Source organism: Neolamprologus brichardi, chromosome 13, assembly GCF_056152115.1.
Source record: "Neolamprologus brichardi isolate AB-2024 chromosome 13, ASM5615211v1, whole genome shotgun sequence".
Taxonomy (NCBI): Eukaryota; Metazoa; Chordata; class Actinopteri; order Cichliformes; family Cichlidae; genus Neolamprologus; species Neolamprologus brichardi.
Window position 1 is genome coordinate 13,706,840 of NC_142116.1, and position 16,409 is coordinate 13,723,248.

At 39.2% G+C, this 16,409-nt stretch overlaps 1 protein-coding gene across 1 annotated transcript in view; it reads right to left on the bottom strand.

Annotated features, from left to right (window-relative positions):
* Positions 1-1,103: 1,103 nt before the first annotated feature.
* Positions 1,104-16,409, bottom strand: part of pcsk2 (proprotein convertase subtilisin/kexin type 2) — a 29,284-nt gene continuing 13,978 nt past the window's right edge. The window contains exons 6-12 of the mRNA XM_006783771.3: positions 14,459-14,535; positions 13,426-13,514; positions 12,682-12,857; positions 9,386-9,601; positions 7,705-7,805; positions 6,155-6,382; positions 1,104-2,182 (exon numbers count right to left, since the gene is read on the bottom strand). Of these exons, the coding sequence (XP_006783834.1) occupies positions 1,693-2,182; positions 6,155-6,382; positions 7,705-7,805; positions 9,386-9,601; positions 12,682-12,857; positions 13,426-13,514; positions 14,459-14,535 (1,377 nt within the window). The 3' untranslated portion in view covers positions 1,104-1,692. The remainder of the gene's footprint in view (positions 2,183-6,154; positions 6,383-7,704; positions 7,806-9,385; positions 9,602-12,681; positions 12,858-13,425; positions 13,515-14,458; positions 14,536-16,409) is intronic.

Below are 16,409 nucleotides of genomic sequence, written 5' to 3' on the forward strand. Positions count from 1 at the left end.
AAGCACCTTATACGTTCTATTAATATATGATAAAAGTCTTTTTTTTACTGGACATTGTAGGTGCCTTTGAACATTTACAAATGGCTCAGAAGGTCTTACTGCAAAGGCTGCAGCATCTGCAAAAAGAATAATAATAAGATTTTTTTTAATGTGACCTTACCTTGTTCATAATGTAAGACAATTGTAGGAAACAAACAAGATACAGAGTATGTAAAACACTTCAGAGAAGATTCCTAAGACGTATTTGAACAGATTAGTATGAAATCTCACTTTATAAAAATGCATATATTACTTGGATTACTGCTATTAATTGTGCTAACTTATTTGAGTAAGATTGAATAATGGCTGAGATAATTAAAAGTCTTCATGCTAGTAATGGTCTTTTCCCACATTCTCTCCTCATAAATGAACACTGATTTAAATTTCTGCCCAATAGAGGAAGTGGAAGTAAGCTGTAAAAGCAATTTACTGACATTAGATTTTAAGAGCAACAGTTGCTTACTTACATACCAAACTGCACACTGAAATTAGCACAGGCATTAGCATTCATTTTGGATTATGAGGCAGCCTGATGAATGCATATCTGACATTCACATTGCTTTTAGTTCGGGTTGCATCTGGGTAGCTAGTTCAGACAATTGCTAGATTTCTGCTCTTTGCTGCTGCTCCTCTTTCATTCTGAAAGAGTTTGTTTTGTAGGAAAGTAAGTGTTTTAGTTCTCTTTAGACGATTCTTACTGAGTGAAGGCTCTTTGTTTTAAATATTTACAGTCAATAGGCTGTAAATAATTTATATGACAGTGATTTATTGGTGCTACATTTTGCTTCTATAAATAAAGGAAGTGTCTATAGTACCTAGGCAAGGAGCATTTTAGGGGGGTTATTCTGTTTATTGAACAGCACAATACAGAATGAAAGAAGCCTGGGAAAGATTAGACGATTTTACTTGTTGATGTGTTTTACAGTAGGGTGACTGCTATCCCACGGTGATCCTGCCTGTGCTCCAGTTTTAGTGGAGCACATGCAGCATCATGTAACTGAGAATGGCTGGTTTTCTACATGCATTCACTGCCTTTGGCGGCATATTTCAAATCACTCAAGTGCTTTAATAAACAGCTGAATAGATTTATTATAGTCCATCAAAGATTATGAAATATGAACTGATGACTACAGGCTGCAAAATGAATTACACATTCTTTCCATGTTTATCTAAACAGTGCATGTCACAAAAATATAAACAGAAAGAAATAGCACTGCTCTGTTTGCAAGATATTAAACTTTAAGTAGAATGGCACAGAAAATCATTTACAGTCACAAACTGTACAACATTTGGCAGAAGAGAGGTGTAGGGCAGTTAAAGCAAGAGCATGAAAGAGTGGCTTGCGTTTGCTTTATGTACAGTTCTGTAGAGTGTAAAAACCCAAGTGATATAGTTTGTTTTCTCTCTATAGAATAGATTATTGAAGGTTACACTTTTATCATGACTGGATTACAAGAAACATTCATCGAAGGGGCTAATTTTAACATCTGATAACAAAAAGCAGAGACAGGAGAGGAACGGAGGTAGACCAAAGGGAGGATAACAAGGGACTTAGGAGAACTTAAGAGATGCAGTGAAATTTTAGAGAAGGACAGAGCGAGACTGCAGAAGGAAGATAGGTGATAGGTGAGCTGGCAACATGCAGATGGGATTCTAGTTGTTTTTACTGAGCAAACTCTTCAGACTTCTCTCTACAGCCTCATCCAGCTCCTCCTCCAGCTCCTCCTTTTTGGACATGGCCAGTTTGGACTGATAATCACGTACTATCTGGTCTATATAAGGGGCACTTTGTGTTCCGTGCAGCATGAGAGTCCACTCCTTCAGGACCCCTCGCTGTGGCTCGTCACCCTGAAAGCCCACCTCAAGGACCCAGGTCCCACGGGGGTCCTCTCCCCAGGTATGCGTGGTCATGAAGGGCCACTTGTCAAAGCCCACCTTGGAGTCATCATCACGGGGCCTTCGGCTCAACAGTATGGATTTTGTGCCCATTGGTGAGGTCATGTTGATGTTGAGGTCACCACGGCGGCTGGCATTGACAGTGACTACAGCCTGAACATGCTCCAGGTAGCGGACAAAGTTGTCCTTTCCCTGACAGGCTTCAGTGGTTATGGCCAGCACCAGCTTGTTACCAGACTGGATTTTACTGGGGAAGAAGAATCAGATTGGAGAAATGAAAACTACATGTTAGAGAAACATAGCAAAGTAACATAACAGCTATAAAAGAGAATGATGAAACAAGACCATGTAGTATGTGTAGTAAGTATTATATGGCACTGGACAATGGCACTGGGAATCCCTGAATGTAATCATGAGAGAACAGGTGAAAGAACCGTTACCTTTTACCTGCTCTTATTTTAATGTTCCAGTAAATACAGCACCTGACCTATTTTTTTCAATAGAACCAGCCAACCCTGACAAAAAAAGGAAGCACCTTTTTTTCTTGTTCCCTCATTGCACAAAAGCATTCATGACTGTCATGTCTGATTAATTTACTCTGTACTTTTTTTGTTGCAGTGAGAATAATATGCTATTTGGTCAACACTAAAAGACCACATACTTGATATTCTAGAAGTAACCAGTTTGCAGTCTAAAGCTTGTTTTCCAAAATTTAGAGCACATATGTCATAAGTTCTTCTTACTCAGTAATTTCACATGTGTTCCCTATTTGTTAAATTGACTGGTAGTTGCATAGCACCTTTTTACTACAAGTCTCACACAGTGTGTTTATTCTAATAGAATAAATTATTGCATATGATCAAAATTTCTAATGATTTCTAGGCTCATCATGAGATTTGCTGTTTGCTATGATGGCTGGTTTCACAAGTGTTGTCGCTTTTTGGTTGGTAAGACATACTTTTATATCTCCCTGGGTGATGGGAAGAAAGAGTGGGAACACAGCAGGGTAGGGGTGGTGGCCAAAGGCTGTGAAGAGGCTTAATAACATTATTAGAGGCTAAGGCCACATCACAGCAGTGGGAAATGGGCCTGGTTTAGGGGGCGAAGAGAGGGAAGCAGAGAAGAAACACAGAAACTGAGAGAGAGAGAGATGCATGGAACAGCATTCAGTTTGAAAAATGATTAATAGAGCACTATGCAGAGCACAGCGAGGTGAGTGCAGTGGTGAGCTAATGAAGTAAATTGCTATTCCCAGAAAAACAGAACAGCTCGTAGCGCAGTACTGGACAACAAGTTACACCCTGTGATAAGAAATTTGACATAGCCAAATATAAGAGCTTTGTTTTTTCTCCATCAACATTAGAAGTGTTATATGTAAAAAGCCCATACTGTAAAGAAGAAACACTTCTTTAAAAACATGTAGTTAATGTCTGGATGTACTACAACAGCTTTTCTTGGCATCTTCATTTTTAAAAGCATTATTCTTGGGGAGTTAACTCATGATTTATTTTTTTTATTACAGCGTGTGCATATGAACCTAAAAGGGGGATCTTGTGTGCAGCAGCTGCATTGTGCCTATCAGTTAACATGCAAGAGTAATTACAGCAGTCAGCCGTGGAGCAGGGACAGAGATGCCTCTGAAGGGCAGGACCAGTGGAGATTAAAAACAAACCTGCCACACAGCGTGGCACTGTGTGCCAGCTCCACTGATAATGAGAAGTTCTCCTCCAGCAAAGTAAGCTGCAGCGAGCCCGAGCAGCTATCAGATCAGTGCTGAGAGTGTGTTTGCTAGAATGGCGATGTTAGTGTTTATTGCTTTTCTCCGCTGATACAATATCATCAGAGGTGGGCTCGTTGTAATTATAGCTCTACCACAATAGAGGCAGCAAAAACCCTGCAGTGCTGCTTTGGAAACAGTGAACTGATGAAAAATATGGCACAGCCAGTATAGCTTTCAACACACCACTCAAAAGAAGAGAGAGGTTTCTTTTGGAGCTTCTTACCTATGAACATCACCCGCTACTCATTTTTCCCTGAGATATGCAAACCTTTTTCATGTCAGTGTAAAAAATAGGTTATTTTTTGTTTGGGGGTTTTGTTTTGTTTTTTGCACTGGAAGCTTAAATATCCAGATAATGATGGCAGTGTAAAGTCACCAGCACTCTGTATAAGAGAGCAGGTTCTTTCCACCATTTGCATGTGGTCTCTCCAGGGATGCAACAAAAGCTGTACCATGCTCTTTTTTTATGTGTCACTGAACTCAGGGGAGGGACACACAGACACACAGACACACGCAAGCACACAAAGGAACATTTTCACACCATGTTGTCGTGACTGAATCGTCTGTGAAGCTCTGATTAGAGACCGAAATAAGGTACTGTGGGTGTTGATGGTGGAAGAAAATACAAAGACGGACTGCATTCACTCAGCTTTTTATCTTCACCCACACACTGACACTTTCACAATACATGTTAGAGCATTACTTTAGGTCACACACATCTACACAAATGTACACCTCCGCCAGGATTGATGGCATTTCCAGGGAACTCCAAGCCTACTTGTGTTGCTCTAATTAGAGCAAATAAGAGGGATGGAGGAAACCACCAGGCATCGCACACTTAAACTCAAAGCCTTACGATATGACAGATGAATGGATACCAGAACCCTTGTGACTGGTGCAGTGGTGGGACAGGGGAATCAGAGGAAGGAATCAGAGGACGACAGAGATGGAGATTGGAAGCACAGTGAAGTGAAAGCAAGGCTGTAGATGGACAAAATACAGGGAGAGATCATGTACTAATGTAGTGAGGATAAGACGAGAGGGAGGACGCATTAACTACAGCTGCATCTGTGAAATATGAGGGCAGAGACTGAAGCTGCCAGAGCTCAAACTGATGTAGTTAACATTATTTCATGTGAGAAATGCATCATGCTTAGAATGATATAGTCATTTTAAAGGAATCCCATCCAAAAAACTATATTGCCTCCTTCCCACCAACTCCTGATGTAGCCACAACTTGATTACGCACTCAGACATATGACTCATAAAGGTCACTTGTAACAGGCATGCAGTTTTAAGCATGTTACATATTCCCTTCTGTGCTTTAGTAATTCTGTTGCTAAAGATGCTCTCCAGATATTTTTTAGACATAGATTTCTTGTGAGTGCACACTGGGAAACAACAATAGTAATGGTAACATTAGCAAATTAAAGGAAAACCAACAAAATTTTAAAGGTCTCATGAAATCTCCTGGAGACAAGGACCAAAGCTGTTGTTTTATAGGTGGTGGAGTAGAACGTTACCTTAGACATCAGGTCAAAATCTCGCTTAGGTTGTGATATAGTTCACTGTGTACTTCATATTATTGTCATACTCAAACATTCAGTGACTGCTTGTATCCTATGGTTTGGAGTATTGACATCCTGGAAGAGACCACTCCCAGCAGAACAGAGGTGTTCCATCATAGGATAAATATAATTATCATCCATAGCAACTTTGTATTGATTTGTAGGAAAGCTTCGCACATATGACACATCTGGACCCAAACCATGCCAGCAGTTCCCCTACCCCTCACCCTCACGGCTTTAGAGAACCACCATATCACCTTTCTCCGTAGGCGATTGCAGGCTTTTCCTTTATTTTGTCCCCTATCTGTAGTTGTATTGACACAAAATACTTCTGGTAAGTGCAGACTTCATGATGTGCACTCAGTCACTTCCCTTTAACAGATAAATTAGTCATCTGATAAACTGAGCGCATACGTCATTCTTCGCGATGAAGGTCAAACATCCCAGGGAAGTAAAATTAGCAAAACTGTCACTATCAATCAAAACAAGACAACACTAGACAAAATGCTCAAATCTATATGACCACTTTAGATGTTTGATTTAAGCTGAAATTTAGAAATGTAATTCCTCCTCTGCCAGTGTTGATCTTTTAGAGGTTCAAGACCAGCAGAGAGACTGATGACCCAATCCAAACATTACAGCATCATGAAGTAGACACTCCCTTTGCAATGTTTTATTGAATTGGGCTGTACTGGGATTACCCAGTAATTAGTTGAGTGTGTCTTTTGCACTCAGCAGGGTTTCCCTTTTAAACTTTTGGGGAAAAAAAGCAGTTTGAGATTGTGGACTATACGTACATACACAGCGTACATATGTAATATGCAGCATTTGGGGCACAAGAAAATGCAGAATAAGTAAAAATGTGACTCACTGGACTTCCTGAATGGATCCAGCTACACAATGAAAACGCTCAGGCACAGTTTTCCATTCCTTTGCCATTTTCACCATGCCCCCAGCATCCAGCACGCCATAGCCAAAAAGGTGATTGAACTCAAGTCCCACGCCATTCCTTCGCCACTGGTGAACTTCGTCATGGAGCTGGTTTCTCTTAGAAGTTAGGACTGACAGGTGCTGCATGTCTCTCCATGTCAGGTTAGGGCTGTGATGGATTGACAGTCATAAGCATACATATGACAAAGGCAAGGGGGGGAAAAAAGAGTGACAGAGAAGAGACAGCATTGTAGGTTAGCTGTGGTAGGGCTAACTAGAAAAACACGGAAAGCTTAGTTACAAGTGGTAAAAGCAAAAGAAAACAAATGTTACGATTGTAAACATTTCTGATTCGTGGGTTTGCTGAAATTAATTCAATTATCTAAAACATCATCGAGTCTATGCTTGGAGGCAGAAAGGTTGCTTTTGTCTGTGTCTCCCTCCATTATATTGGCTGTGTGTAGTGACAGCTTTGTTCTGGCTGACTCACTGACTCCTGCTGCTGCACGATTCAAGTGTGTTTGGGCAGTAAAAAGGCTTGTGGGTTATTTGCTGCCGGACAGGGTGAGCATCCGCTCCTCCCAACAGCAACATCATTATTGTGTGTGCAAAGCAAACACCATTTCTTTACTCAACTTTACTATCTGGTGTTAGTTAAAGGCAAGAGAATTTTGTCACCCTTTAACGTGAGAAATGAAGCATCTGAGAAAAGGAAACGTCTCCCCCCGAGGATTATAGAAGCTGCAATTCTCTAGGTTTCATCATAATGTGTGGGTGGGTTTGCTTAAGTGGTAAATGTTTTCAATTACTTTCTGATCCACAAGGTTCCTTTTCTTTAGAACTAATGAAACTCATAAAGTGAATTCTATCTTGTAATGGAGTGTAAATGGCATGATTAACAGATTTAGTATGACACATCAAGAATGGAATCCATAGATTGCAAAGATTAGCCTCCAGACAGAAATGTTTTCAGCAAGCTAAGATAATAAGTGTTGTTTTTTTGGTATCATCTGGCATATAGGGGAAAGTACTGAACCCTCATAAAAGAAAATGAACTGAATTTATTTTAGCCTTGCACTAAGGTATAAAGAGCATTGATCCAGGGTTATTTGTGCCGTTGGTACAAACATACATTGAGTCTGTGCTCTGTGGGCGTTAGAGTGAGTGCAGTTTTTCCTTTTCACAGTTGTGATAAATAAGCAACTCTGTGAAAAGTGGAGAGATTATTTGTGCTCTCAAGGAGTTTAGATGCACACAGACAGAGGACGTTAAAGCCATTACTTCAGAAATACACAAAAGCTCGAGGTTGTACTTAAAAACAAACTGAAGATTGTCCAGATCTAATGGTTAAAATTATACCTTGTAATTATCACTTTCTCCAGCAGAGTGAAGTTGAATAAGGAAACCTAATTATGTTTTTATACAGACAGTCTGTCTAAATCAATAATCGCAATTATTATAGCACTTCGAAAGGGCCAGTAGAGTACATACTTAGCCTCAAGAGCCAGAGCAAAGACACCAGCTGCCTCTGGCGCTGCTGCTGAGGTTCCCGAGTGACGCAGTGTGCAGTTCCCATACAGATCTGTAGTAGCCTAAAATAATCACAAAAAGGCAACTTTATACGTAGAAGATCAACATTTTTTATTGTTTAAATTTGTTTTTAGAAGGCACTCTTCAAGTACAAGTGAAAAATATATATATCAAAGTAATTTGAATCTTTATTTTGTGTAGTTGATTTTGCCGTTGTTGCAAATATGCAAAAAGATGTAATGTTATAATCAAAATTTCATTTTAGTAAGTCAGTAATATGTTATAATAATTGTTGTATTAAATCAGATAACTCAATATGCATAAAGAAAATCTGATATTTCTTCATATACGGTACACAATTTCATTAAAGGACTTTGTGAAATACAAATAAATGTTGTGGACACGGGGAACAAGGACAAAAAAAATTGTATGAAATAACAGTGATTTTGTCTGAAATAGACACAGTTGTGTAGTGGAAATCGGTGCATGTGCTTAGCAAGACGTCTGAAAGCCACAACTCCAGACCTGTTACTGAGCCATTATGAAATTTAAAAAGCAAACGTTAGGCCAAAAATGGGAAAAATTACAACGGCTGGTCTACTCGGTTCCCGCTTACAGAGTGACACGTGATGCAAGCCAGGGGCAAACATGCTGTTGTCCTATTTTGAACCATATTGCTGGCATCAAATTAAAAACAAGCACAAATTTTAAAAGAATATATACATTCATGCATTCAATTTTTTGCACTTGACATGTTGTATTTATACTATTTTCAATGAAATCCTTTATTTAACGTGTTTTCGTTGTCTTTGCATATATTATCATTATGTTAGTGAGAGTGCACAAGATACAAAACAACCTTTTTATTATGTTTCTGCACAAATATGAAAAGACATAGAGAGATGTGCATGACCAGGGTGCTTTGGCTGAACTGCTGTGCACACACATTGAGAAAATGTTTATGTCTCTGGATAAACAGTGTTTTCAATTTTAATTTGTCCTTAATTAGAAATGATAACAGACTGACATTAATTAGAGGGGAAACCCTTGGGAAGATCCATGACTTTGTCAACAGCCAAAGGTGATTTGCATAATCGCTTATGCTGCCTTTGCATGCTTCATTCACAGCATGTTATATAGGATGTTGATCAATTTATGTGCATACAAAGACAGAAGAGCAATTTTTATTATATATTATTATCCTGGGATTATCCTAAAACAACCCAAGATGTCATGTATTTGTTCTTTGCGTAAATGTGCAGATAGGCTTTAGTCAGCTGCACTTACACACACTCACACAAACACACAGACATCCATTATGCAATTAAATGCTGGGCTGTACGTCACAATGAGGAGCAATTCTTCTGTCAGAAACTGACAGCTTCATAAGTTACATTCATAGTATCTTCTGACTGCATGGCGAATTGAAAAGCTATTTCCAGTTCCATCTATGAATCAGAAGAGTCATCGTTTAAAGGCATTTAACATCACAAACGAGCCTTGAGTCATCTTTGAATGGAAAAAGATCAGGGACCCTGAACTATCAAAACATTTGATAGACATTACGGCAAACATTTGAGGTTGTTTCTTCTTTCAGAACTGTGTTGCACATTGAGATCAAATAAAGCACAAGCACACTCACCACTCCAGCCTCTGGGTTCCTCTTCCGTCCATTACTGAATGTAGATGCCAGGGTGGATGAGCAGCTCTCGTCATACAGAGCAGTGCGCCCATCGTTGATGGCAGAGTTGATGGAGATTGTCCACATACTTGAGGCATAACCATCGCAGTTACAGTCATCATAGCTACCACCATCTCCTGAGGCCCAGACATAGATGCTGCCTTTCCCTCCGCGCCCCTAAAACAACATTATCATCATGATCCTAGTGAAATAAAAGTGTGTCACAGTGCTTCTCTTTTTCGCTGGAATTCATTTGGGTGAAATGAAAATTGGAAATCTGAGAGTTTATGATGCACATCAATGCGTGATACTTTGCTTAGAACTTTAAATAATTGAATAACAGGACTCCTGTGTATATTTCTCAATTACTCACTGACAACAAGCCAGTCAGACCTCCCTTGTCACAGGTGGTTTCCTATTTGGAATCATTTCTTTTAGTCACTTCGGGCGTGCTCTTTAGAAGAAACTGCTTAATCACCCACTGCCCACTGAAAGCTGGCAAAACTCTGCTGTCTTTTGGCAGGTGTTTTTTTTTTTTAATTATTTGTCTTCTTTATTATTTCATGAAGTAGAAAGAAGGATCTGGGGGAAACTGGCAGGGAGTAAATGAACAATCTTACATTATTAAAGGATCGACACAGAGGATAGCGTTTAAGCAAAACACATAAACTCCACTGGCCCACGCTGTCCAGCCCACTGGTATTAAAATAAATTGCTTTCTAGAGCTAAATAAATTTTATTGTGATATTCTGTGCCTGTAAGCATGCAAAGCAGGCAGATCTCATCAGAAGGTCGTAATATTAAAAAAAGAAACAATGCTATTGATGAAAAACTTTGTGATGGCACAAATGATAGCAACAAGAAAAAAGAAAGCACTCAAAAGAATTCAGTGAAATTTCTATTGTGTACCAGAACTGGCAACTCACACAGGCACACAAGCCTGTTTTGTCCTGTCTCTTATTTTTCCATTACAGCATGTAAATTGGCATTGCTACAGTCAAGGAAGGTAAAATGACAGCATTTTTTTGTCTTTTTTTCTACACCTCATTCTGCAAATTTAAACACAGTAAAATGACATCTTTGTTACCGATAGAGTGCCTTGAAACATGAAACAACTGACTGTGGCTCCACGCAGAGAGCATCCTCCTCACCAAATGCTGCACCTGTTCTACAAAAGGCCGACCATTTCCCCACAGAACAAAGGATCAAGTGGAGGAGGAGTGCCATGTCCTACCTTTCATGATGCTTATTTATCTCTTTTTATTTGAAATGCAAAAAGAGGTTTGAGTATTGTTGAGCACACCTATGTGCTCTAGGCCTTCTGCAATCTGTCTCCTGCACTATCCAAACAAAGTGCTTTCATTTGGAACAGCACCCAGTGTATTTAATTCCATTAAAGCCGTGCTGCCTTATTCAGCTGTTAATATGAAATAATGTGCTTCTTAATTTTAAATGTTTCCCTTTGTGCACAATGCACATCATGTTCGGCCTACACAATAGCTTACATAAGTGATCATTAGAATCTAAGTTGCAGATCGCAGAGTGGCTGCTTGATTAGTTGTGTTTACATGATCAGACATTACAGTGAGCTTTGCTCCCGCTCACCTACCCTGCCTACGACAGGGTCGTTTCAGACCAACCCACACCTGGCTAGATGATGATTAATCAGGCAAGCAACTGGCAGTGGCACTACTAGCATGACGGCTGTGTGAGTGTTTGTGTGTGCGTTTGGTCCAGACATTGCTGATGTTGTCTGGCCCTAAATTGAAAAATTATTTATTTTCAAGGTTGGAGCAATGGTTAGTAATAGGTTTAGGTTAGAGTAAGTCTCTAGGAAGTGAATATGGAGTGTGTTCATGCATGCTCAGTCGTCCAGTAAGGAAATCCCAGAAAGGTGATTATGTTTAACTGGAGAAAGGCATCCTGGACTGGGAGGAATGCTGGTTTGAGTCAAGGAGGGAAGACCATCCCTTTAGGGGGCCGAAGGGTTCATCTTTCACCATCTTCCAATGCTTTGATTGCAGCCATTCCCCAACTTTCTGTGAATGGTACTCATGGCCACTGATCAATGGTCGTTGACAGTTTGTATATTAATAATCAGGAAACTGACCACACGGCCCATTGTTAGTCAGTGGTCTTAGTTTCGGTCACTATGCAAATGTGCTGTTCATAAGGTTTGGAAAAATCTGCAGTCAGCTGAGACTGAAGAAGTCACTTGGATGAGTGAAAAAATCTACACTGATCTACACTGGCTGTAGATCAGCATCAGTGTACTGTAGAGCGCATGGTACTCTGAAGGTACCACCTTTTCATCTTTGCGTTAGTATAGTAGTTACTTGTGCCTCACCATCCGCAAAGAGTAATTTGGCTCATGAGTATCACTCAAGCAAAACATGACAACGAGTGTGAGGCCTCTATGAGTCTGCATTGTAATCTACATGCTTTAAGCTTTGCTAAAATGCCCACAAGTACAATGCTGTCATATTAAAGTTGAGCGATAGATTGTCAACATACAGTTGCACTTGTTTAACTACATTTGCCTACATTTAATAACTGCCACAAAACACAAAGTATATTTGTGGGTAATTGGGATTGTTACGTACATGCAAATGCTTTGACTTTAACTAAAACTAGATTAAAAACTAAAGCTAAACATTTTAATTAATGGAAATAAAATAAATATTAGATTTAAAAACTAACAGAAATAAGAGCACTCACAAATCTGAGATAAAACAAAAACAAATGATACAGCATTTTGTTGAACAAGGCCTTGGTTCATGTGTATTGAGTCTTTAGACTACCTACATGATAGTGAGTCAATTAAAGGTAATTAAATATATTTGTATTCTAATGTCTCTTATGAACATGTAAAACATGAGCACCTGACAAATCACCTCATTCTAGAAGAAAAGTAATAAAAAAGAAAATATAATATAACTAAACACAATAAAAAGAATATGAAATCATACTCTAGAAACTAATTGAAACATTAAATTAAAAACAAAGTGAAAAGAAAATCTTATGGTAACCACAACCCATTTACAGTTTTGAACAGGTGACTTTACTCAGTTTCTCAAAACCCTACAGCTGCAATAAAAGACCTTGTTTACTTGTTAGTGCCACTTCAAGGGTGAGTAAAACCTTCACAAATGGGCGGCACTAAAAAATGAAGATTTCTTTCAAGAGATTTAAAGATACATCAATAAATTTCCATCACAGGTTAAAGCTCACAGCACAAGGTAAAGGTGTGCCTTTACCTTGTTCACGCCGTCTGCCATAGCCTGCAATGTGAGCTCTCTGGGTCCATCCACTGTCTTGCCATCATCAGTTGGTCCCCAGCTAGCACTGTAGATGTCAATAATCTGGGGCATGTGACTGATGGATGATGCCTCAATGATGTCAGTCATAAATGGCTGGTCCAGCATTCTGATACCTGAAAGAGTAAAAGTCTGACTTGACTTTTTTGGTACAAACGGATGCCATCAAGTTGATTCCAAAAAGTAAGTATAAGTTACTAATTTACTTCTAATTAAAGAAAGCATAGGTTTTGCATATCCATGGTGTGCAAAAAGTATGATGCATTCATGCATGTAAACCCTAAACAATGTTTAAAGCAAATCTTTATGTTAGCTTTGTAGCAGAACATAAATCAAGCTGTCAGTACTGATTTTCTTATTTCTAATTTGTCACTCAAAAAGCGAAACAAAAACAATAAAAATCAAAATGAAACAAAAACTGGACTCTTGTCCTGTTTTTCAGCTGAATCTAAATCTTCCTACTTCTGTGAGCAGAGAAATACCATTTTAACATGTTTCAGCGATGTAACTCTACTCTTCCACAGTGCCCTATAGTATATTTTATAGGAGAAGCATTTAGTATCTCCCTTGCTGAATCACCCTCCCAGCTTTCACCACATCACCATCATCGGGCCTGATGTTTAACATTGCTGTCCCCTCATTGTTATTCCTCTGTTGAACCCGCAAGCTTATTATAACACACACCTGCCACCTTGGAGTTGTAGGCGACTCCCACACCACAGATGTTGTTGTTGGCTGCCGCAGAAACCTCTCCAGCACATCTTGTGCCGTGACTGGTGACAGCGGAAAGCAAAGAAAGCGCTTAAAATGATTTGCATTAATTTACATACATTTGAAAATGATATATTGTGGTTTAGGTCTGAGCTAAGCATTCACACATTCATTGTACCCCTTGTCATTGTTGCCTTTGTGTGTGTCTTGAATGAGGATATTGATAACAGCATGGGTAGATTTAGCCATAAATCTATTATAATTAACAGAATGGCTCTGCTTGAGGAAAAGCAACATTTCCATCCATTTTCAGAGCATTTATGAGTCTGAGTACGACTGCACATATCAGCGTTTTGTGTTCGCCATGTGATGCGTGTCTATGTCTCCATCCCGTTACTCCCCACAGGGACACTGCAGTCAACCCTTCTTTCCCAGCATGCTTTGCTACAGACAGGCAGCTATTTATAACAACCAGCCGATTAACCAGCAAGTATTGCCCGACAGTCAGCAACTGCTTCAGTACCAGACCCAAATACCCGCTTCTCTATGTAACAGACACTTGCACATATGTAGATATAGCTGAGCAGATGGAGGTACAGAAGGAGAGAGAGAGAAAGAATATAGTTCCCTTTGCTCCTTTGCTCCATGTGTTGTAGTGGTAGTGGATCCCCTGGTGTGATTGGGAGATGGGAGGCAGATAAGACGTTATCAGACAGAAGGTCACCACCATGAACACTTGTCCCTGAGAGGAGACTAGACTTGTGGTTGTCCGCCTTTATCCACCTTATCTCCTCCAAGTGAGAAGCTAAAAATAGCCATTGTGTTTTCTATTCTCTTGTGTTGGACAACAGCTCTGTTTATACCACACCATTATGTCTTAATGGAACTATGTGGAGAGAAAATCAATAGAAGAGAGCTGCCAGACTCTAGGGAGAGCACACACGTGCACACAAAAACACACTGAGTATGTGTATATAGAAATAGGCAACGTCTGGGCGAGCTTTACCTGTTAAACCAGTCATCTGTGTAGCGCGGAAATGGGAACGGGTCATTGCTGCTGAAGTCGTAGCTGGCATCGGCATTCTGAAAGGACCGAATGGATGCATTTACGAAAACAACATAGAGACAGAAAAACAGCAGGAGAGACGACAGGGAAGAGCATTTCACAGTCAAGTGCTGACCTTATCACAGTCTGTTCTGTCATCCTTATGCACCGGTCAGGGGTGATTTTGAATTCTAAGCTTGCTAGTGTGGAAGTTAATCAGGTAAATCTAGCCACCCAACCTGCAGCTCAGGGAAAATTTAGGCATTTTTAGAAATGTTTTCATTCACTTTTTTTTTTTTTTTTTTGCCAAAAGGCTACATCTAGTCTGATATTGTTTTTGTTAAAAACAAAAACAAAAAAACAAAACCAAGTTCTTTGCGCATTTCTTTATATGTTGCATGGAAAATGGAAAATAGGTGAAGCATTTGCAATTATACTTGAAAACAGAATATATAAGCCAATAGTCATTATTTGCTCTGACCACCTTTATTTACACAGCCTGAACTCTCTTAGGTTTTCTGGGAATTATTTAAAGTAGTCTTCAGGAATAACTCTCTGAGTTTCTTGAAGGACATTCAAAGCTTTTCTTTTACTGTTGAGTTTTCCTACATTGTGTGTCAAGATGTTCACACTGCTACAATAATGTTGAAGTCCAGGCTCTGGGGAGGCCAGTCCATGAATGATAGTGTCCATTATGTGTTTTTCCATCGTTTATGCTTTTATGTTTGACCTCATTGCCATGCTGAACAATGTAGTCATTGCCAATTAGATTATTTCCAGACATGGTACAGCATGGTGTGTTGGACCAAAATACTTTTCCGTGATCATAATTTCAACAATTGTGAAAAGATCTTCAACACCAGTGCCTGAAATGCCACCTTAAACTATACCAGACCCACCACTGTGTTTCACAGATGACTTAAACACTCACTGTTTTACCTGACCTCTTTCATACATACTGATATTTGAATCAAAGATGGATTTATCATTCAGTTCATACCTGCCAGTTCTTGTGTAATTTGGCATACCTCAACCTGTTTCCCTACCTGAAGAATGACTCCGTCCTTGACAGCCACACTATTATTGAGATCATTTCTGTTAAGACTTCAGAAAAAAGTCGATGAAGCAACTGAAATGACAGATGCACCTCTCAGGTCTTCTGGCAGGTCTTTTGATTGTTTTCCTATTTTTGAGTACATGACTTTCAAATACTGTTCAACTGTAGTAGTTTTTTAAGCCTAGCACTTCCTCTTTTGTCCTCCGCTTGTCCAGTTTCTTCAACACTGTACACTATGCCAAGACTTGCCTAGGTTTTCATTTAATAGCTATTTTTTTCACCTTACTGGAAAAAATATATATTTCATGCAAGTCAAACTGTGTTATCTTTGACATTTTTCACAGAGTCAGCTAAGAAAATTGGAACAAATAGGTTCTTTGCCAAGTTGTCACCATAGAACAAATGTTATCTAGACAATACTGACTCATCCTTTAAGATATATGCCTTTTTATGTTTGAAAGATTGATAGGTCAGTGCTAAATGGCTAAAACAAATAAAAAAAAACAATTCCTCTGAAATTAAAAAGATAAGACTCAGTAAAGAAGCAGTCAATGTCCAAAGAAAAACACTGAAAGACCTTTAGAAAGCCTGGAGAATTGTTGGCCTAGATCACTTTAAAAAGTCTGGCCTGGTTCTTTGGAAGCAAAATATAAACAAATGAGTGGCGGCTCAAGACTTTTGCACAATACCTCAGAGCAGCAAAGAAAAGCTTATGTCAGCATTGAACATTATTGTCTAACCTTCATAAAGACATGATTTATTGTAGTGCAGAATTGTATTCAACTGTATTAGATTTAGCTAGCTCTTCCTAATAAACTTACAGTATAGTTTATACATTAAAACTCATTTGAGCAC